Source organism: Salmo trutta, chromosome 1 (assembly GCF_901001165.1).
Source record: "Salmo trutta chromosome 1, fSalTru1.1, whole genome shotgun sequence".
In the NCBI taxonomy this organism is placed as follows: Eukaryota; Metazoa; Chordata; class Actinopteri; order Salmoniformes; family Salmonidae; genus Salmo; species Salmo trutta.
In genome coordinates, this window is record NC_042957.1 from 19,571,247 (window position 1) to 19,586,477 (window position 15,231).

The 15,231-nt window shown below is 50.6% G+C and overlaps 2 protein-coding genes across 3 annotated transcripts in view; one reads left to right on the forward strand and one right to left on the reverse strand.

Moving 5' to 3' along the window:
- The window catches only part of LOC115177747 (methyltransferase-like protein 24), a 56,826-nt gene extending 53,399 nt beyond the window's left edge, over nt 1-3,427 (reverse strand). The window contains exon 1 of the mRNA XM_029738738.1: nt 2,609-3,427. Coding sequence (XP_029594598.1) covers nt 2,609-2,953 — 345 coding nt within the window. The 5' untranslated portion in view covers nt 2,954-3,427. The remainder of the gene's footprint in view (nt 1-2,608) is intronic.
- A 159-nt stretch (nt 3,428-3,586) lies between these two features.
- LOC115177540 (solute carrier family 22 member 16) overlaps nt 3,587-15,231 on the forward strand; it is a 28,568-nt gene continuing 16,923 nt past the window's right edge. Inside the window, exons 1-2 of one of the 2 annotated variants that reach the window (XM_029738535.1) lie at nt 3,587-3,833; nt 13,379-13,861. In XM_029738535.1, the coding sequence (XP_029594395.1) occupies nt 13,578-13,861 (284 nt within the window). In that variant the 5' untranslated portion in view covers nt 3,587-3,833; nt 13,379-13,577. Of the gene's footprint in view, nt 3,834-12,150; nt 12,711-13,378; nt 13,862-15,231 lie in introns of those variants that run through there. The other variant, XM_029738463.1, reaches the window with a different exon arrangement.

Consider the following 15,231-nt stretch of genomic DNA (forward strand, 5'->3'; position numbering starts at 1 on the left):
TCTCTGCGGATGACTTCATCAACCATTTTGAAAAGAAGGCTGATGACATCCGATCCTCGTTTGCTAAGCCAAACGACACCGCTGGTCCTGCTCACACTGCCCTACCCTGTGCTTTGACCTCTTTCTCACCTCTCTCTCCAGATGAAATCTCGCGTCTCGTGACGGCCGGCCGCCCAACAACCTGCCCACTTGACCCTATCCCCTCCTCTCTTCTCCAGACCATTTCCGGAGACCTTCTCCCCTACCTCACCTCGCTCATCAACTCATCCTTGACCGCTGGCTACGTCCCTTCCGTCTACAAGAGAGTGAGAGTTGCACCCCTTCTGAAAAAACCTACACTCGATCCCTCCGATATCAACAACTACAGACCAGTATCCCTTCTTTCTTTTCTCTCCAAAACTCTTGAACGTGCCGTCCTTGGCCAGCTCTCCTGCTATCTCTCTCAGAATGACCTTCTTGATCCTAATCAGTCAGATTTCAAGACTGGGCACTCAACTGAGACTGCTCTTCTCTGTGTCACGGAGGCTCTCCGCACTGCTAAAGCTAACTCTCTCTCCTCTGCTCTCATCCTTCTAGACCTATCTGCTGCCTTTGATACTGTGAACCATCAGATCCTCCTCTCCACCCTCTCCGAGCTGGGCATCTCCGGCGCGGCCCACGCTTGGATTGCGTCCTACCTGACAGGTCGCTCCTACCAGGTGGCGTGGCGAGAATCTGTCTCCGCACCACGTGCTCTCACCACTGGTGTCCCCCAGGGCTCTGTTCTAGGCCCTCTCCTATTCTCACTATACACCAAGTCACTTGGCTCGGTCATATCCTCACATGGTCTCTCCTATCATTGCTACGCAGACGACACACAATTAATCTTCTCCTTTCCCCCTTCTGATAACCAGGTGGCGAATCGCATCTCTGCATGTCTGGCAGACATATCAATGTGGATGACGGCTCACCACCTCAAGCTGAACCTCGGCAAGACGGAGCTGCTCTTCCTCCCGGGGAAGGACTGCCCGTTCCATGATCTCACCATCACGGTTGACAACTCCCTTGTGTCCTCCTCCCAGAGTGCTAAGAACCTTGGCGTGACCCTGGACAACACCCTGTCGTTCTCCACTAACATCAAGGCGGTGACCCGATCCTGTAGGTTCATGCTCTACAACATTCGTAGAGTACGACCCTGCCTCACACAGCAAGCGGGGCAGGTCCTAGTCCAGGCACTTGTCATCTCCCGTCTGGATTACTGCAACTCGCTGTTGGCTGGGCTCCCTGCCTGTGCCATTAAACCCCTACAACTCATCCAGAACGCCGCAGCCCGTCTGGTGTTCAACCTTCCCAAGTTCTCTCACGCCACCCCGCTCCTCCGCTCTCTCCACTGGCTTCCAGTTGAAGCTCGCATCCGCTACAAGTCCATGGTGCTTGCCTACGGAGCTGTGAGGGGAACGGCACCTCCGTACCTTCAGGCTCTGATCAGGCCCTACACCCAAACAAGGGCACTGCGTTCATCCACCTCTGGCCTGCTCGCCTCCCTACCTCTGAGGAAGCACAGTTCCCGCTCAGCCCAGTCAAAACTGTTCGCTGCTCTGGCACCCCAATGGTGGAACAAGCTCCCTCACGACGCCAGGACAGCGGAGTCAATCACCACCTTCAGGAGACACCTGAAACCCCACCTCTTTAAGGAATACCTGGGATAGGATAAAGTAATCCTTCTAACCCCCCCCAAAAAAGATTTAGATGCACTATTGTAAAGTGGTTGTTCCACTGGATATCATAAGGTGAATGCACCGATTTGTAAGTCGCTCTGGATAAGAGCGTCTGCTAAATGACTTAAATGTAAATGTAAATGTGTGTGTGTTTGTGTTTATGTTTGTGTGGCAGCAAGGAGTGTCTTTGTCTCTCCGTTGGACATTGGGACTCCCGCCCTAAAGTCACTTAGTAGCAAATCTTTACACCCCTGGTTCAAACAGCGAGTCATCTTTGGCCCACCCACTTTCACACATAAACATCTCATAGCATATCAACTATTTAACCAACTAATGCTGGTTGTTTCACTCAATGCACATGTCAGTGTTCTCAGGTTTTTCTGCACAGTCAGAAGTTTCCGCGTAAGAGTCTTTCAGTTTGAGAGTATCTATCTCAGTGTCAGAGTCTATCAGATAAAGTACTTCCCCTGAGTGGTGTGTCTGTTGTCTTTAGTACAGTAAAACAGTTCAGTTCGACCACACAGGAGTCCTTTTCCTCTCTGTAACCTAAGGAACGCCATTCCCTCTGCCTCTCCTCTCTCTCTCCTCTTCAGCCTACAGCTCTTAGAGACTGCACTGCATTCCTCTATTGATCCCACTGCCCTTCTCCTCTTCTGTCTGTCAGACTCAAAGGATTAAGCAGCTTTGTTCCAACAGTGACTGAACGAGCGCTCCTGGACGTCCCCTTATCAACTCACCCTCAGTGACTCACTGCTCCAGGTGGGTATCATCCACTAAGCTCTGCTCTAGGATCCGATAATACTTATACAGTTCCACAATCATTAACAATTCAACAGCAGATACTGACTTCTGATCAGATAAGTGCTTAGTGGTCACATCACCCTACGGCAGGTATAACCGCTCTCACTCACCTTTCTGTTCGGGCGTAGAGGTGGGCAGCATGTGGAGGGCTCCTCCCCGCCCACTGTCTTCCCTGCTACAGAGTCCTTCTTCGGCGTGCGTACGTAGGACACCCTTCTCTTCACAGCTCTGTCCTCAGCCCCAACCCGGCGCTCCATGGGGTCTGCGGCCCCCAGTTTCCTCGCCCCACTGTCCAGTAGCACCTGGCTGGTCTGTGTGGGTCGTCCCAAGGTGAGGGGCGAAGGTGGCCCCCTCCTTTCCCCCAGCTCCAGGTAAACATGTAGACAGACACAGAGAAAGGTGAGGAGAAGACACAGGTGCAGAGCCAGTCCTCTAGTCAGTCTGTCTCTCCACATGCCTGGACACACTGTCTATCTCACTTTTCCCTGTTTCTCTCTTTCTCGCCTCCTGAACAGTGAGACTGTTGATCTCGCTCTCTTTCTCTATCCCATTCTTCTTCTCCTCCTCCTTTGAGTGGTTTGTCTCTCTTGTCTTCCTTCTCTCCTTCCTTTCCTCCTAAGTCCACAGTTGGATCAAGATAAGCATGAGCATTGCTGAAGGTTTGTGAGACAGGAGGACACCTGTTCATCACAAAACAACTACGTCAGTGTGTGTGTGTGTGTGTGTGTGTGTGAGAGAGAGTGTGCCTGTGTGATTTAGTATGTGTGTGTGTGTGTGTCTCACTCTCTCTCTCTGTATGTGTCAGTGTGTGTGAACCTCTGCACATTGACTCGGTGGAATAGAGCGTGCTGCTCTCTATGAAAAGTTTTGGAACTTCTCCCCTCCCTGTCCTAGCCCTCACACCCCTTTCTCGCACACACCCCTCTCATTCCGTCTGACCCCTCCCTCTCTCCCTCGCTCCGTTCCCCTGTGTCTTAGGTTACTGTGTAACTCTACACTGGGCAGGGCCAGCACATCCACAGCTAGCTGTTACCAAGGCCTCATTCTCTCTCTACAGACACTGTTTCATACAGGAGATCATAGAGAGATGGAAGGAGAGAGACAGAGAGACAAAGAGAGAGAAGGAAGGTGTTAAGAGAGAGAGAGAGAGAGAGAAGGACAAGGAGACAGGGAAGTGCAGTCTTGGAGAGTGAAGCCCTGTATGAACTGCATGTCTGTGCAGTCTATCACAGAAAGAGAGGAGAGGGGAAAAGAAAACAAATAGGAAGAATGGAGAAGAGAGGGATACAGAGGTCCAGAAGAAAATGTTTCAGAGTGTTTGAAATGAAGGGCTGAGTGAGTGTTCTTCATCTACCTTAGCTCTCTCTCTTTTTCTCTCTCTCTCTCTTTTTTCTCTCTCTCTTTCTCTCTCTCTCTCTTCTCTCTCTCTCTCTCTCTCTCTTTCTCTCTCTCTCTCTCTTTTTCTCTCTCTTTCTCTCTCTTACGCTCTCTCTTTTTCTCTCTCTTTCTCTCTCCCTCTCTTTCTCTCTATTTCTCTCTCTCTCTTTCTCTCTCTTTCGCTCTCTCTTTTTCTCTCTCTTTCTCTCTCCCTCTCTTTCTCTCTATTTCTCTCTCTCTCTTTCTCTCTCCATCTCTCTCTTTCTCTCTCTATTTCTCGTTCTCTCTTTCTCTCTCTCTCTTTCTCTCTTTCTCTCTCTATTTCTCGTTCTCTCTCTCTCCATCTCTCTCTCTCTCCCTCGTTCTCTCTCTCTCTCTCTCTTCCTCGTTCCCTCTCTCTTTCTCTCTCACTCCCTCTCTTTCGCTCTCTCTTTCTCTCTCTCTTTCTCGCTCTTTCTGCTCGCTGCAATCTGAAAACTCGAGCTATAAACATGATTCATCTATAAACCATTAGTACTGAAGTCCTATGAAATCATGTTGAAACACTCTAAACCACCTCCTGCCTCTATCTAAAACCTACTCCTTCATTGATTTCCCCCTGAAGCAGCCCAATCGCTCCTTTATTCAGAAACAAAATAATTACAATCCCCCTACTGCAGCTCCCGTCTATTAACTCTGTTATTGACATTGCAGAGGGGAAAAAATGTAGGCAATTGGAGATTGTCAGAGTAAGAACAGTGGATTTTTAGCCTGCTGGGGAAACTTTATCCACTCAACTTTTGGGGACATTATTAATTTATGTCAGTGAAGTTGTGGGTGGAATGATTAAGGATTTACACAGGCTTTATGAAGAGAATAATATGGAGGCAATCAGACAGTGCAGTCTTTATTTATGAAAACAGGCTGTGATTGACTGGAGACACAGGGCTCTACTGCCCCCTGTATGTAGAGAGAAGTAGCACACAGACACACGCAGTTACACAGGGTCATTTTCCCAAGTCAATATGGAGGACGTTAGTTAAAGATTAAATTACTTTCAATTAATTATAAATTAGATTAAGTCTCCTTCTGCTGTGTTTTTATTGGACTGTTTCACTCAAATTCTAAGTGGTTTTCAGGAACAGCTAGCTTCTATCCTGACGCAGTCAAGGTAGGTGTTTTATGTGTACCTGTTTGTGCATGGGTGTGTGTACACACAGTGTGTTTGCACATTACACCCCATGAATGTGACCCTCGCATTGACATATGGCACATGCCTGTGTAATACCTGCTTAACCGCATAGTACATGTCTATTGGCACTACTATATTGTATAAAGTTTGTTTGTGTAGTCCTACAACCAGCCAGACAGTATATACCCAACTGCATTAGAACACATCTCATAGTATACCATCTAAGGAGAGGAAAGTGGAGAAATTATAACTATATTTCATTCCTTCATCCCTCCAGTTGTCCACTGCCCACCTCTGAAAAACCCAGTTATGTAAGTGTGTAACGGTAGAAGACAAGCACAGAGCCATACAGGGACATGATGGATTAAACCCTCACAGCAACACCATCCAGCTATTAGCTCTAACAGATGTAGCACTCTATGGCGCCATCATATGGCCAGTCAGTGGTACAACATTCAGAATACAGCTCACTTGGGTGAGGAGAGGGGACGGGAACAAGAAAGGGGAGAAGGAATCCCCATGAGGGGACACTGTGAAGCAAGTCTAATTGGAATAACTGAGAGAGAGAGAGAGAGAGAGAGAGAGAGATTTCTCTGTCAGCCCCAGGATTCAAACTGGCAACCCTACGGTCACTGTCTGCTACCACCACCCATTCATTCAAGTACCAGACCAAATTGTAAAAGGAGTATGTTTCTGACCTAGCTGGACCCAATGGAACATACTGTAGGTGGAAGACTTTCTCCATGCAGTTCACATGCCACGTTTTGCTTTGTTTGTACAGTATTGGCACCATACTATTGCAAAATGACATGCTTGCAGAGGGACAGTTAGGAAGGCCAGTCTCCATTCCCCTCTCTGCGCTGTGTGCGACAGCTTGAGACTTGATTAAGTAACAGGGAAGAATCAGATGTCGTTTATAAAGGAGACAGTGACTCTACGCTTCACCCTGGGCTCTGTGAAATCCACTCCAGTTGGCCATGCAGAGCAGAAGTCAGCACAAATCGATAACGAAGACCATAGCGTGCTTCAGAGAGATTGAGTGTCGAAACGACTTCACCACAATAATCCCAATGTTGCTCCAGTCACAGCCAGCTATTCATTTAACACAAGGTAGACGCGTTGTTACTTTTTTGGTGAGAAAGCTCTTGGTAGCTAAGAAGTGAGTGACTGTGTGACAGATGTTTGCGTTCTCACGGTGGAAGAATGCAGAACCTCTTGTTCTTTCTCAGCTGTTCTAGGGTCTGGAGAGGTGAGAAGAAAATCTCAGCCCTCTCCCTCGTTCTGTCCACATATTCATGAAAACCTGGTCATCTTGTGGAAGAAATAAAGTAAAGGGTAGATGAAGTCGGACAGGGAAAGTAATGGGGAGAAAATAAAAGGAAAGAAAGATGGAATGAGTGTGTTTAGAAAACTGGACTGAGAGAGGAAAACGGTAAATTGACTCCCCATGTGTGTATGAGAGGGGAGAAAAGTGGAAGAGAGGGGAGATTGGCCCCAATAATGAGTGTCTGTGCTGGAAACAGTAGCAGGGTGTGCGTGTGTGTAGATGTGTGTGTGTGTGCATGCATGCAGGCATTTTTGTATGCGTATGTGTGTATAGCACATGAGCGCATGTGAACAAGCTCAGTGTGTGTGTGGTTAGATTGGTGTTTTGAGGCTTGGCGAGTGCGTGAATGTAGATGTGCAGCAGGGTCGGAATTTCTTTGGTTGTGAGTGGACACAGAGTTGGGAGGACACTAACAGGTGGGGGATTGTTGGAGGGGGTGGGGTTGGCTGGGGAACAGTTGGAGGGGGTGGGGTTGGCTGGCTCGGGGGACTGCTGGAGGGGGTGGGGTTGGTTGGCTGGCTGGCTGGCTGGGGAACTGTTGGAGGGGGTGGGGTTGGCTGGCTCGGGGGACTACTGGAGGGGGTGTGGTTGGCTGTCTGGGGGGACTGCTGGAGGGGGTGGGGTTGGTTGGCTGGCTGGCTGGGGAACTGCTGGAGGGGGTGGGGTTGGTTGGCTGGCTGGGGAACTGTTGGAGGGGGTGGGGTTGGCTGGCTCGGGGGACTACTGGAGGGGGTGTGGTTGGCTGGCTGGGGAACTGTTGGAGGGGGTGGGGTTGGCTGGCTCGGGGGACTACTGGAGGGGATGTGGTTGGCTGGCTGGGGAACTGTTGGAGGGGGTGGGGTTGGCTGGCTCGGGGTACTACTGGAGGGGGTGTGGTTGGCTGGCTGGGGAACTGTTGGAGGGGGTGGGGTTGGCTGGCTCGGGGGACTACTGGAGGGGGTGTGGTTGGCTGGCTGGGGAACTGTTGGAGGTGGTGGTGTTGGCTGGCTCGGGGTACTACTGGAGAGGGTGAGGTTGGCTGGCTGGGGAACTGTTGGAGGTGGTGGTGTTGGCTGGCTTGGGGTACTACTGGAGGGGGTGGGGTTGGCTGGCTGGCTGGGGAACTGTTGGAGGTGGTGGTGTTGGCTGGCTCGGGGTACTACTGGAGGGGGTGGGGTTGGCTGGCTGGGGAACTGTTGGTGGTGTTGGCTGACTCGGGGTACTACTGGAGGGGGTGGGGTTGGCTGGCTGGGGAACTGTTGGAGGTGGTGGTGTTGGCTGGCTCGGGGTACTACTGGAGGAGGTGGGGTTGGCTGGCTGGCTGGGGAACTGTTGGAGGTGGTGGTGTTGGCTGGCTGGGGAACTGTTGGTGGTGTTGGCTGGCTCGGGGTACTACTGGAGGGGGTGGGGTTGGCTGGCTGGGGAACTGTTGGAGGTGGTGGTGTTGGCTGGCTCGGGGTACTACTGGAGGGGGTGTGGTTGGCTGGCTGGGGAACTGTTGGAGGTGGTGGTGTTGGCTGGCTCGGGGTACTACTGGAGTGGGTGTGGTTGGCTGGCTGGGGAACTGTTGGAGGTGGTGGTGTTGGCTGGCTCGGGGTACTACTGGAGGGGGTGGGGTTGGCTGGCTGGGGAACTGTTGGAGGTGGTGGTGTTGGCTGGCTCGGGGTACTACTGGAGGGGGTGGGGTTGGCTGGCTGTGGTACTACTGGAGGGGGTGGGGTTGGCTGGCTCGGGGTACTACTGGAGGGGGTGGGTTTGGCTGGCTCGGGGTACTACTGGAGGGGGTGTGGTTGGCTGGCTGGGGAACTGTTGGAGGTGGTGGTGTTGGCTGGCTCGGGGTACTACTGGAGGGGGTGGGGTTGGCTGGCTGGGGAACTGTTGGAGGTGGTGGTGTTGGCTGGCTCGGGGTACTACTGGAGGGGGTGGGGTTGGCTGGCTCGGGGTACTACTGGAGGGGGTGGGGTTGGCTGGCTCGGGGTACTACTGGAGGGGGTGGGGTTGGCTGGCTCGGGGTACTACTGGAGGGGGTGGGGTTGGCTGGCTGGGGTACTACTGGAGGGGGTGGGGTTGGCTGGCTGGGGAACTGTTGGAGGTGGTGGTGTTGGCTGGCTGGGGTACTACTGGAGGGGGTGGGGTTGGCTGGCTCGGGGTACTACTGGAGGGGGTGGGGTTGGCTGGCTCGGGGTACTACTGGAGGGGGTGGGGTTGGCTGGCTGGGGAACTGTTGGAGGTGGTGGTGTTGGCTGGCTCGGGGTACTACTGGAGGGGGTGGGGTTGGCTGGCTGGCTGGGGAACTGTTGTGTTACTACCAACCTTATATCTCCACATCAGATTTCTGTCTGTTTCTGTGGAATTCATGAATGATTTACTTGTTGAAGATCTTTGTAATGATAAGCACACTGTTTCAGTCAGGCAGATAGATGGTAATAACCAGACAACACATGGAGTCATAGAGCCTATGGAAGTGACATTGGGGCATGTTGATATAAATTAAAGAAATATCCATGCTGTGGATATGGAGAGTAAGGGTCTATATTAATTGGTTGGGAATGGTTTTCAGCCATTTTCATCATAAACCAGTAGTCCAGTATATTAGGTTCATCATAAACCAGTAGTCCAGTATATTAGGTTCATCATAAACCAGTAGTCCAGTATATTAGGTTCATCATAAACCAGTAGTCCAGTATATTAGGTTCATCATAAACCAGTAGTCCAGTATATTAGGTTCATCATAAACCAGTAGTCCAGTATATTAGGTTAAGTGCCTATCAGAAAGGCTACACAGTTCACAGATTTTGTGTAATTCTGGAATTCGATTGGCCCTTTTCTGTCCTATGGTTTAGTGGCAGGTGGTCAGTCAATCAGTCAAAGTTCAATTTCACTCTGAACACAAACAGGTGTACCTGTTGTAGCCAGTCAAGGCAGGTTGGAGAGATACAGTAAGTCAACAGAACCAACAATACCCCTGTCCTCTGCTCTCCCCCTGCTGCCTTACTATGGCAGGTAGAGTCAACAGAGCCATGCTCCACCTGACGATCATTCATTAATAGGTGCTATCAACTTTTATAACATATTATAGTGAGAAATGGCCAAAAACATGTTGCAGACACACACAAGCATGCAAGCAAACAGTACACCCACGCACGCACACACACACACACACACACACACACACACACACACACACACACACACACACACACACACACACACACACACACACACACACACACACACACACACACACACACACACACACACACACACACACACACACACAGACGCCAGACCCACTGGGTCCAGGTCATCTATAAGTCTGTGCTAGGTAAAGCACCGCCTTATCTCAGCTCACTGGTCACGATAACAACACCCACCCGTAGCACGCGCTCCAGCAGGTATATCTCACTGGTCATCCCCAAAGCCAACACCTGCTTTGGCCGCCTTTCCTTCCAGTTCTCTGCTGCCAATGACTGGAACGAATTGCAAAAATTGCTGAAGCTGGAGACTTATATTTCCCTCACTAACTTTAAACATCAGCTATCTGAGCAGCTAACCGATCGCTACAGCTGTACATAACCCATCTGTAAATAACCCACCCAATCTACCTACCTCATCCCCATACTGTTTTTATTTACTTTTCTGCTCTTTTGCACACCAGTATCTCTACTTGCACATCATCATCTGCTCATCTATCACTGCAGTGTTAATCGCTACTATGGCCTATTTATTGCCTTACCTCCTCACGCCATTTGCACACACTCTATATGGACTTTCTTTTTTTCTATTGTGTTATTGACTATGTTTTGTTTATTCCATGTAACTCTGTGTTGTTGTTTGTGTCGCACTGCGTTGCTTTATCTTGGCCAGGTCACAGTTGTAAATGAGAACTAGTTCTCAACTGGCCTACCTGGTTAAATAAAGGTTAAATAAATAAATACAAATAAACAGACGTAGGGCAGCCAGTGAAAGTTTGTGCCAGTTACAAAAAGCATTAAGCACAAGCTTGGAAAGAGTGACTGTGTGCATCTGAGAGAGTGGAAGAAACGTACAAAGAGAGAGAATGGAGAGAAAGAATGGAGAGAGAGAGAGAATGGCGAGAGAGAGAGAATGGAGAGAGAGAGAGAATGGAGAGAGAGAGAATGGAGAGAGAGAAAGAATGGAGAGAGAGAGAATGGAGAGAGAGAGAGAGAAAGAATGGAGAGAGAGAAAGAATGGAGAGAGAGAGAGAATGGGGAGAGAGAGAATGGAGAGAGAGAGAATGGAGAGAGAGAGAGAATGGAGAGAGAGAATGGAGAGAATGGAGAGAGAGAGAATGGAGAGAGAGAATGGAGAGAGAGAGAATGGAGAGAGAGAATGGAGAGAGAGAGAGAGAGAATGGAGAGAGAGAATGGAGAGAGAGAAAGAATGGAGAGAGAGAGAGAATGGAGAGAGAGACAAAGAGAGAAAGAATGGAGAGAGAGAGAATGGAGAGAAAGAGAGAATGGAGAGAGAGAGAGAATGGAGAGAGAGAGAGAATGGAGAGAGAGAGAGAATGGAGAGAGAGAGAGAGAATGGAGAGAGAGAGAGAATGTAGAGAGAGATTGGAGAGAATGGAGAGAGAGAGAGAATGGAGAGAGAGAGAATGGAGAGAGAGAGAATGGAGAGAGCGAATGGAGAGAGAGAGAATGGAGAGAGAGAAAATGGAGAGAGAGAGAATGGAGAGAGAGAGAAAGAATGGAGAGAGAGAGAATGGAGAGAAAGAGAGAATGGAGAGAGAGAGAGAGAGAATGGAGAGAGAATGGAGAGAGAATGGAGAGAGAGAGAATGGAGAGAGAATGGAGCGAGAATGGAGAGAATCACAGGGTTGCTTTAAAGTCATAGACATCAGATAAATGACCTCATTGTTTGAAGACTCACCACCTGAACCTGAGTCTGTCCACACCTGATATCACCGTCCCTGTCTGTCTGACTCACCACCTGAACCTGAGTCTGTCCACACCTGATATCACCGTCCCTGTCTGTCTGACTCACCACCTGAACCTGAGTCTGTCCACACCTGATATCACCGTCCCTGTCTGTCTGACTCACCACCTGAACCTGAGTCTGTCCACACCTGATATCACCGTCCCTGTCTGTCTGACTAACCACCTGAACCTGAGTCTGTCCACACCTGATATCACCGTCCCTGTCTGTCTGACTCACCACCTGAACCTGAGTCTGTCCACACCTGATATCACCGTCCCTGTCTGTCTGACTCATCACCTGAACCTGAGTCTGTCCACACCTGATATCACCGTCCCTGTCTGTCTGACTCACCACCTGAACCTGAGTCTGTCCACACCTGATATCACCGTCCCTGTCTGTCTGACTCACCACCTGAGTCTGTCCACACCTGATATCACCGTCCCTGTCTGTCTGACTCACCACCTGAACCTGAGTCTGTCCACACCTGATATCACCGTCCCTGTCTGTCTGACTCACCACCTGAACCTGAGTCTGTCCACACCTGATATCACCGTCCCTGTCTGTCTGACTCACCACCTGAACCTGAGTCTGTCCACACCTGATATCACCGTCCCTGTCTGTCTGACTCACCACCTGAACCTGAGTCTGTCCACACCTGATATCACCGTCCCTGTCTGTCTGACTCACCACCTGAACCTGAGTCTGTCCACACCTGATATCACCGTCCCTGTCTGTCTGACTCACCACCTGAACCTGAGTCTGTCCACACCTGATATCACCGTCCCTGTCTGTCTGATTACAGTATATTGACATTGCATTGTTGTGCCTAACATGGTGATGTCTGAGACAACAAACGTTACACATTTTGATTGATTTACATTAGTAGGATAATAGATTTAGTGGATGTGATGTCTTTCAGCAGAGAAAACAGCGTCTATTGTTTTGGAGTGCTAGAAGGATGAATCAGTCACTGGATGTCTGAAAGCAGTGCTTGATGAGGCGATATGTCTACGGCACGTGCTTGTTTGACTGATCAAATGGAACGTGATGGCCAGGTCTAATAGTCTTTATGCAAATTGCAGTGATTGAAAAAAAAGAACACTAGTCTGCACAATCGTTTATCAACTTCTACAGTAGTTGCCCAGCCTACAATTGCATTGTGGGGTGTCAAATGCAAGCTCCGCCACACTTTTCACCATAATTAAAAAAAGTTTTTCCCTGTTCGTTGCACTAAGTGGAAATTTCCCCTAAACGTGCCCCTCCTACCGGCCTCCAGTAAAAGCCAACACTTACAAATTATAAGTGACGAGTCGATGCAGAATCCCCCACTCACTGGAGCGAGAGGCGCGCGAAATACCTGTCAAGGAATTATGAGCGTGGATCGTCTATTCGATGAGCTTGGACACTTCAAAAGGTACCCAGAACAATAATGTAATTTCCACTTAAATTGCATTGAATTAACATGACTAATATCATAAACTTATTTTATCCAGAGACTCTTTCATGTTTACTCCGACAACCCTCCCTGGGCATATGATGGTCTTACACCCCTCTTGAAGACAACATGGTTATTTTGATAGAAATACGGTGATTATTGTTCTATTGATGTTTAGTTAGCCTACATAGTAAGTATTGTAGCCCTTATAGTAAATGTTTCTTTATTTCTCTCTGCTAACAAAAGACAGCAGCTTTCTTCCTTCAAGTTGGTCTGAACTTGATTTTGGAGAGAAACGTATGTTGTGCTTTGCATCATTGACGCGTTAAAACGGGATAAACATTCTCCATTAGAATAGCCTATAGTTCTTTGTTTCATTCTCACTATATTCAAAACACTTGATGTAGACCTATATTCAATGTTTGTATTTTTTGTACATGGAAAACTCATTTTATATTACAGTAGGCTATCAAATGATTGGGTGTCATTTTATTTCATTGTGCATTCATCAATCACGGTGAAGTTATTTCTATGTGTTGGATAGTAAAGGGTTTCATTCCTTTGATGTAACTTCCTCATGTTGTCCTTTTATTGAACCCCTCGATTCCAGAACGTAACAGGACCCTCATCTGTTCTGCTCCTCCTAGGTTCCAGGCATGTCTGTACTTTGCTGCTGTCTTCCAGGCCATAGCCTGTGGAATCCACTACCTGGCCTCTGTGTTCCTTGTGGAGAGGCCAAGCTTTGTCTGCGCACCGCCCGGTAACGTAACTGACGTCCTGTACGGGAACTACACGGGAGCTTCCCTGGAGGAGGTGCTGCCGTTCTTTAAACCGGCGAAGGGGCCCATGGTGGTGCGGACGGCGGAGGGCAAACAGTGGGAGCTCAGCACCTGCCAGCGAGCCCAGCGGATTAACCCCACAGACTTTACCTACGAGCAGCTCGTCAACAGGACGACAGAGAAGTGCGACAGGAACTACCATTACGTGTACGACCACAGCGAGGTGTATCAGAGCATCGTGACAGACTGGGACCTAGTGTGTGACAGGGAATGGCTGGCCAAGCTGTGTCAGCCCACTTTTATGATGGGTGTGCTGGTCGGAGCGCTGGTGTTCGGGGACATAGCTGATAGGTAAGAGGAGCTTTCCCCACCTACCTATTCCCAAATATGGGGAATGTGTCTGCCCCTTGCGGTGCCCCTGTGCCCCTGTACCCTGTCCCTCCCTGGCTGTGCCCCTGTACCCTGTCCCTCCCTGGCTGTGCCCCTGTACCCTGTCTCTCCCTGGCTTTGCCCCTGTACCCTGTCTCTCCCTAGCTGTGCCCCTGTACCCTGTCCCTCCCTGGCTGTGCCCCTGTACCCTGTCCCTCCCTGGCTGTGCCCCTGTACCCTGTCTCTCCCTAGCTGTGCCCCTGTACCCTGTCCCTCCCTGGCTGTGCCCCTGTACCCTGTCCCTCCCTGGCTGTGCCCCTGTACCCTGTCTCTCCCTGGCTGCGCCCCTCACCCTGTCTCTCCCTAGCTGTGCCCCTGTACCATGTCTCTCCCTGGCTTTGCCCCTGTACCCTGTCTCTCCCTAGCTGTGCCCCTGTACCATGTCTCTCCCTAGCTGTGCCCCTGTGCTCTGTACCCCCCTGAATGTGCCCCTGTCCCTCTCTGGCTGTGCCCCTGTGCCCTGTACCTCCCTGGCTGTGCCCCCGTGCCCTGTACCCCCCTGGCTGTGCCCCTGTCCCTCTCTGGCTGTGCCCCTGTGTCCTGTACCTCCCTGGCTGTGCCCCTGTGTCCTGTACCTCCCTGGCTGTGCCCCTGTCCCTCCCTGGCTGTGCCCCTGTCCCTCTCTGGCTGTGCCCCTGTGTCCTGTACCTCCCTGGCTGTGCCCCTGTCCCTCCCTGGCTGTGCCCCTGTGCCCTGTACCTCCCTGGCTGTGCCCCTGTACCTTCCTGGCTGTGCCCCTGTGTCCTGTACCTCCCTGGCTGTGCCCCTGTGTCCTGTACCTCCCTGGCTGTGCCCCTGTCCCTCCCTGGCTGTGCCCCTGTCCCTCTCTGGCTGTGCCCCTGTGTCCTGTACCTCCCTGGCTGTGCCCCTGTGTCCTGTACCTCCCTGGCTGTGCCCCTGTCCCTCCCTGGCTGTGCCCCTGTGCCCTGTACCTCCCTGGCTGTGCCCCTGTACCTTCCTGGCTGTGCCCCTGTGTCCTGTACCTTCCTGGCTGTGCCCCTGTGTCCTGTACCTCTCTGGCTGTGCCCCTGTGTCCTGTACCTCCCTGGCTGTGCCCCTGTGTCCTGTACCTCCCTGGCTGTGCCCCTGTGTCCTGTACCTCCCTGGCTGTGCCCCTGTGTCCTGTACCTTCCTGGCTGTGCCCCTGTCCCTCCCTGGCTGTGGAGCAACGTGTACCTAAGCGATTATATGCAACGCAGGACAGGCTAGATAAACTAGTAATATCATCAACCATGTGTAGGTAACTAGTGATTATGATTGATTGATTGATTGATTGTTTTTTATAAGATAAG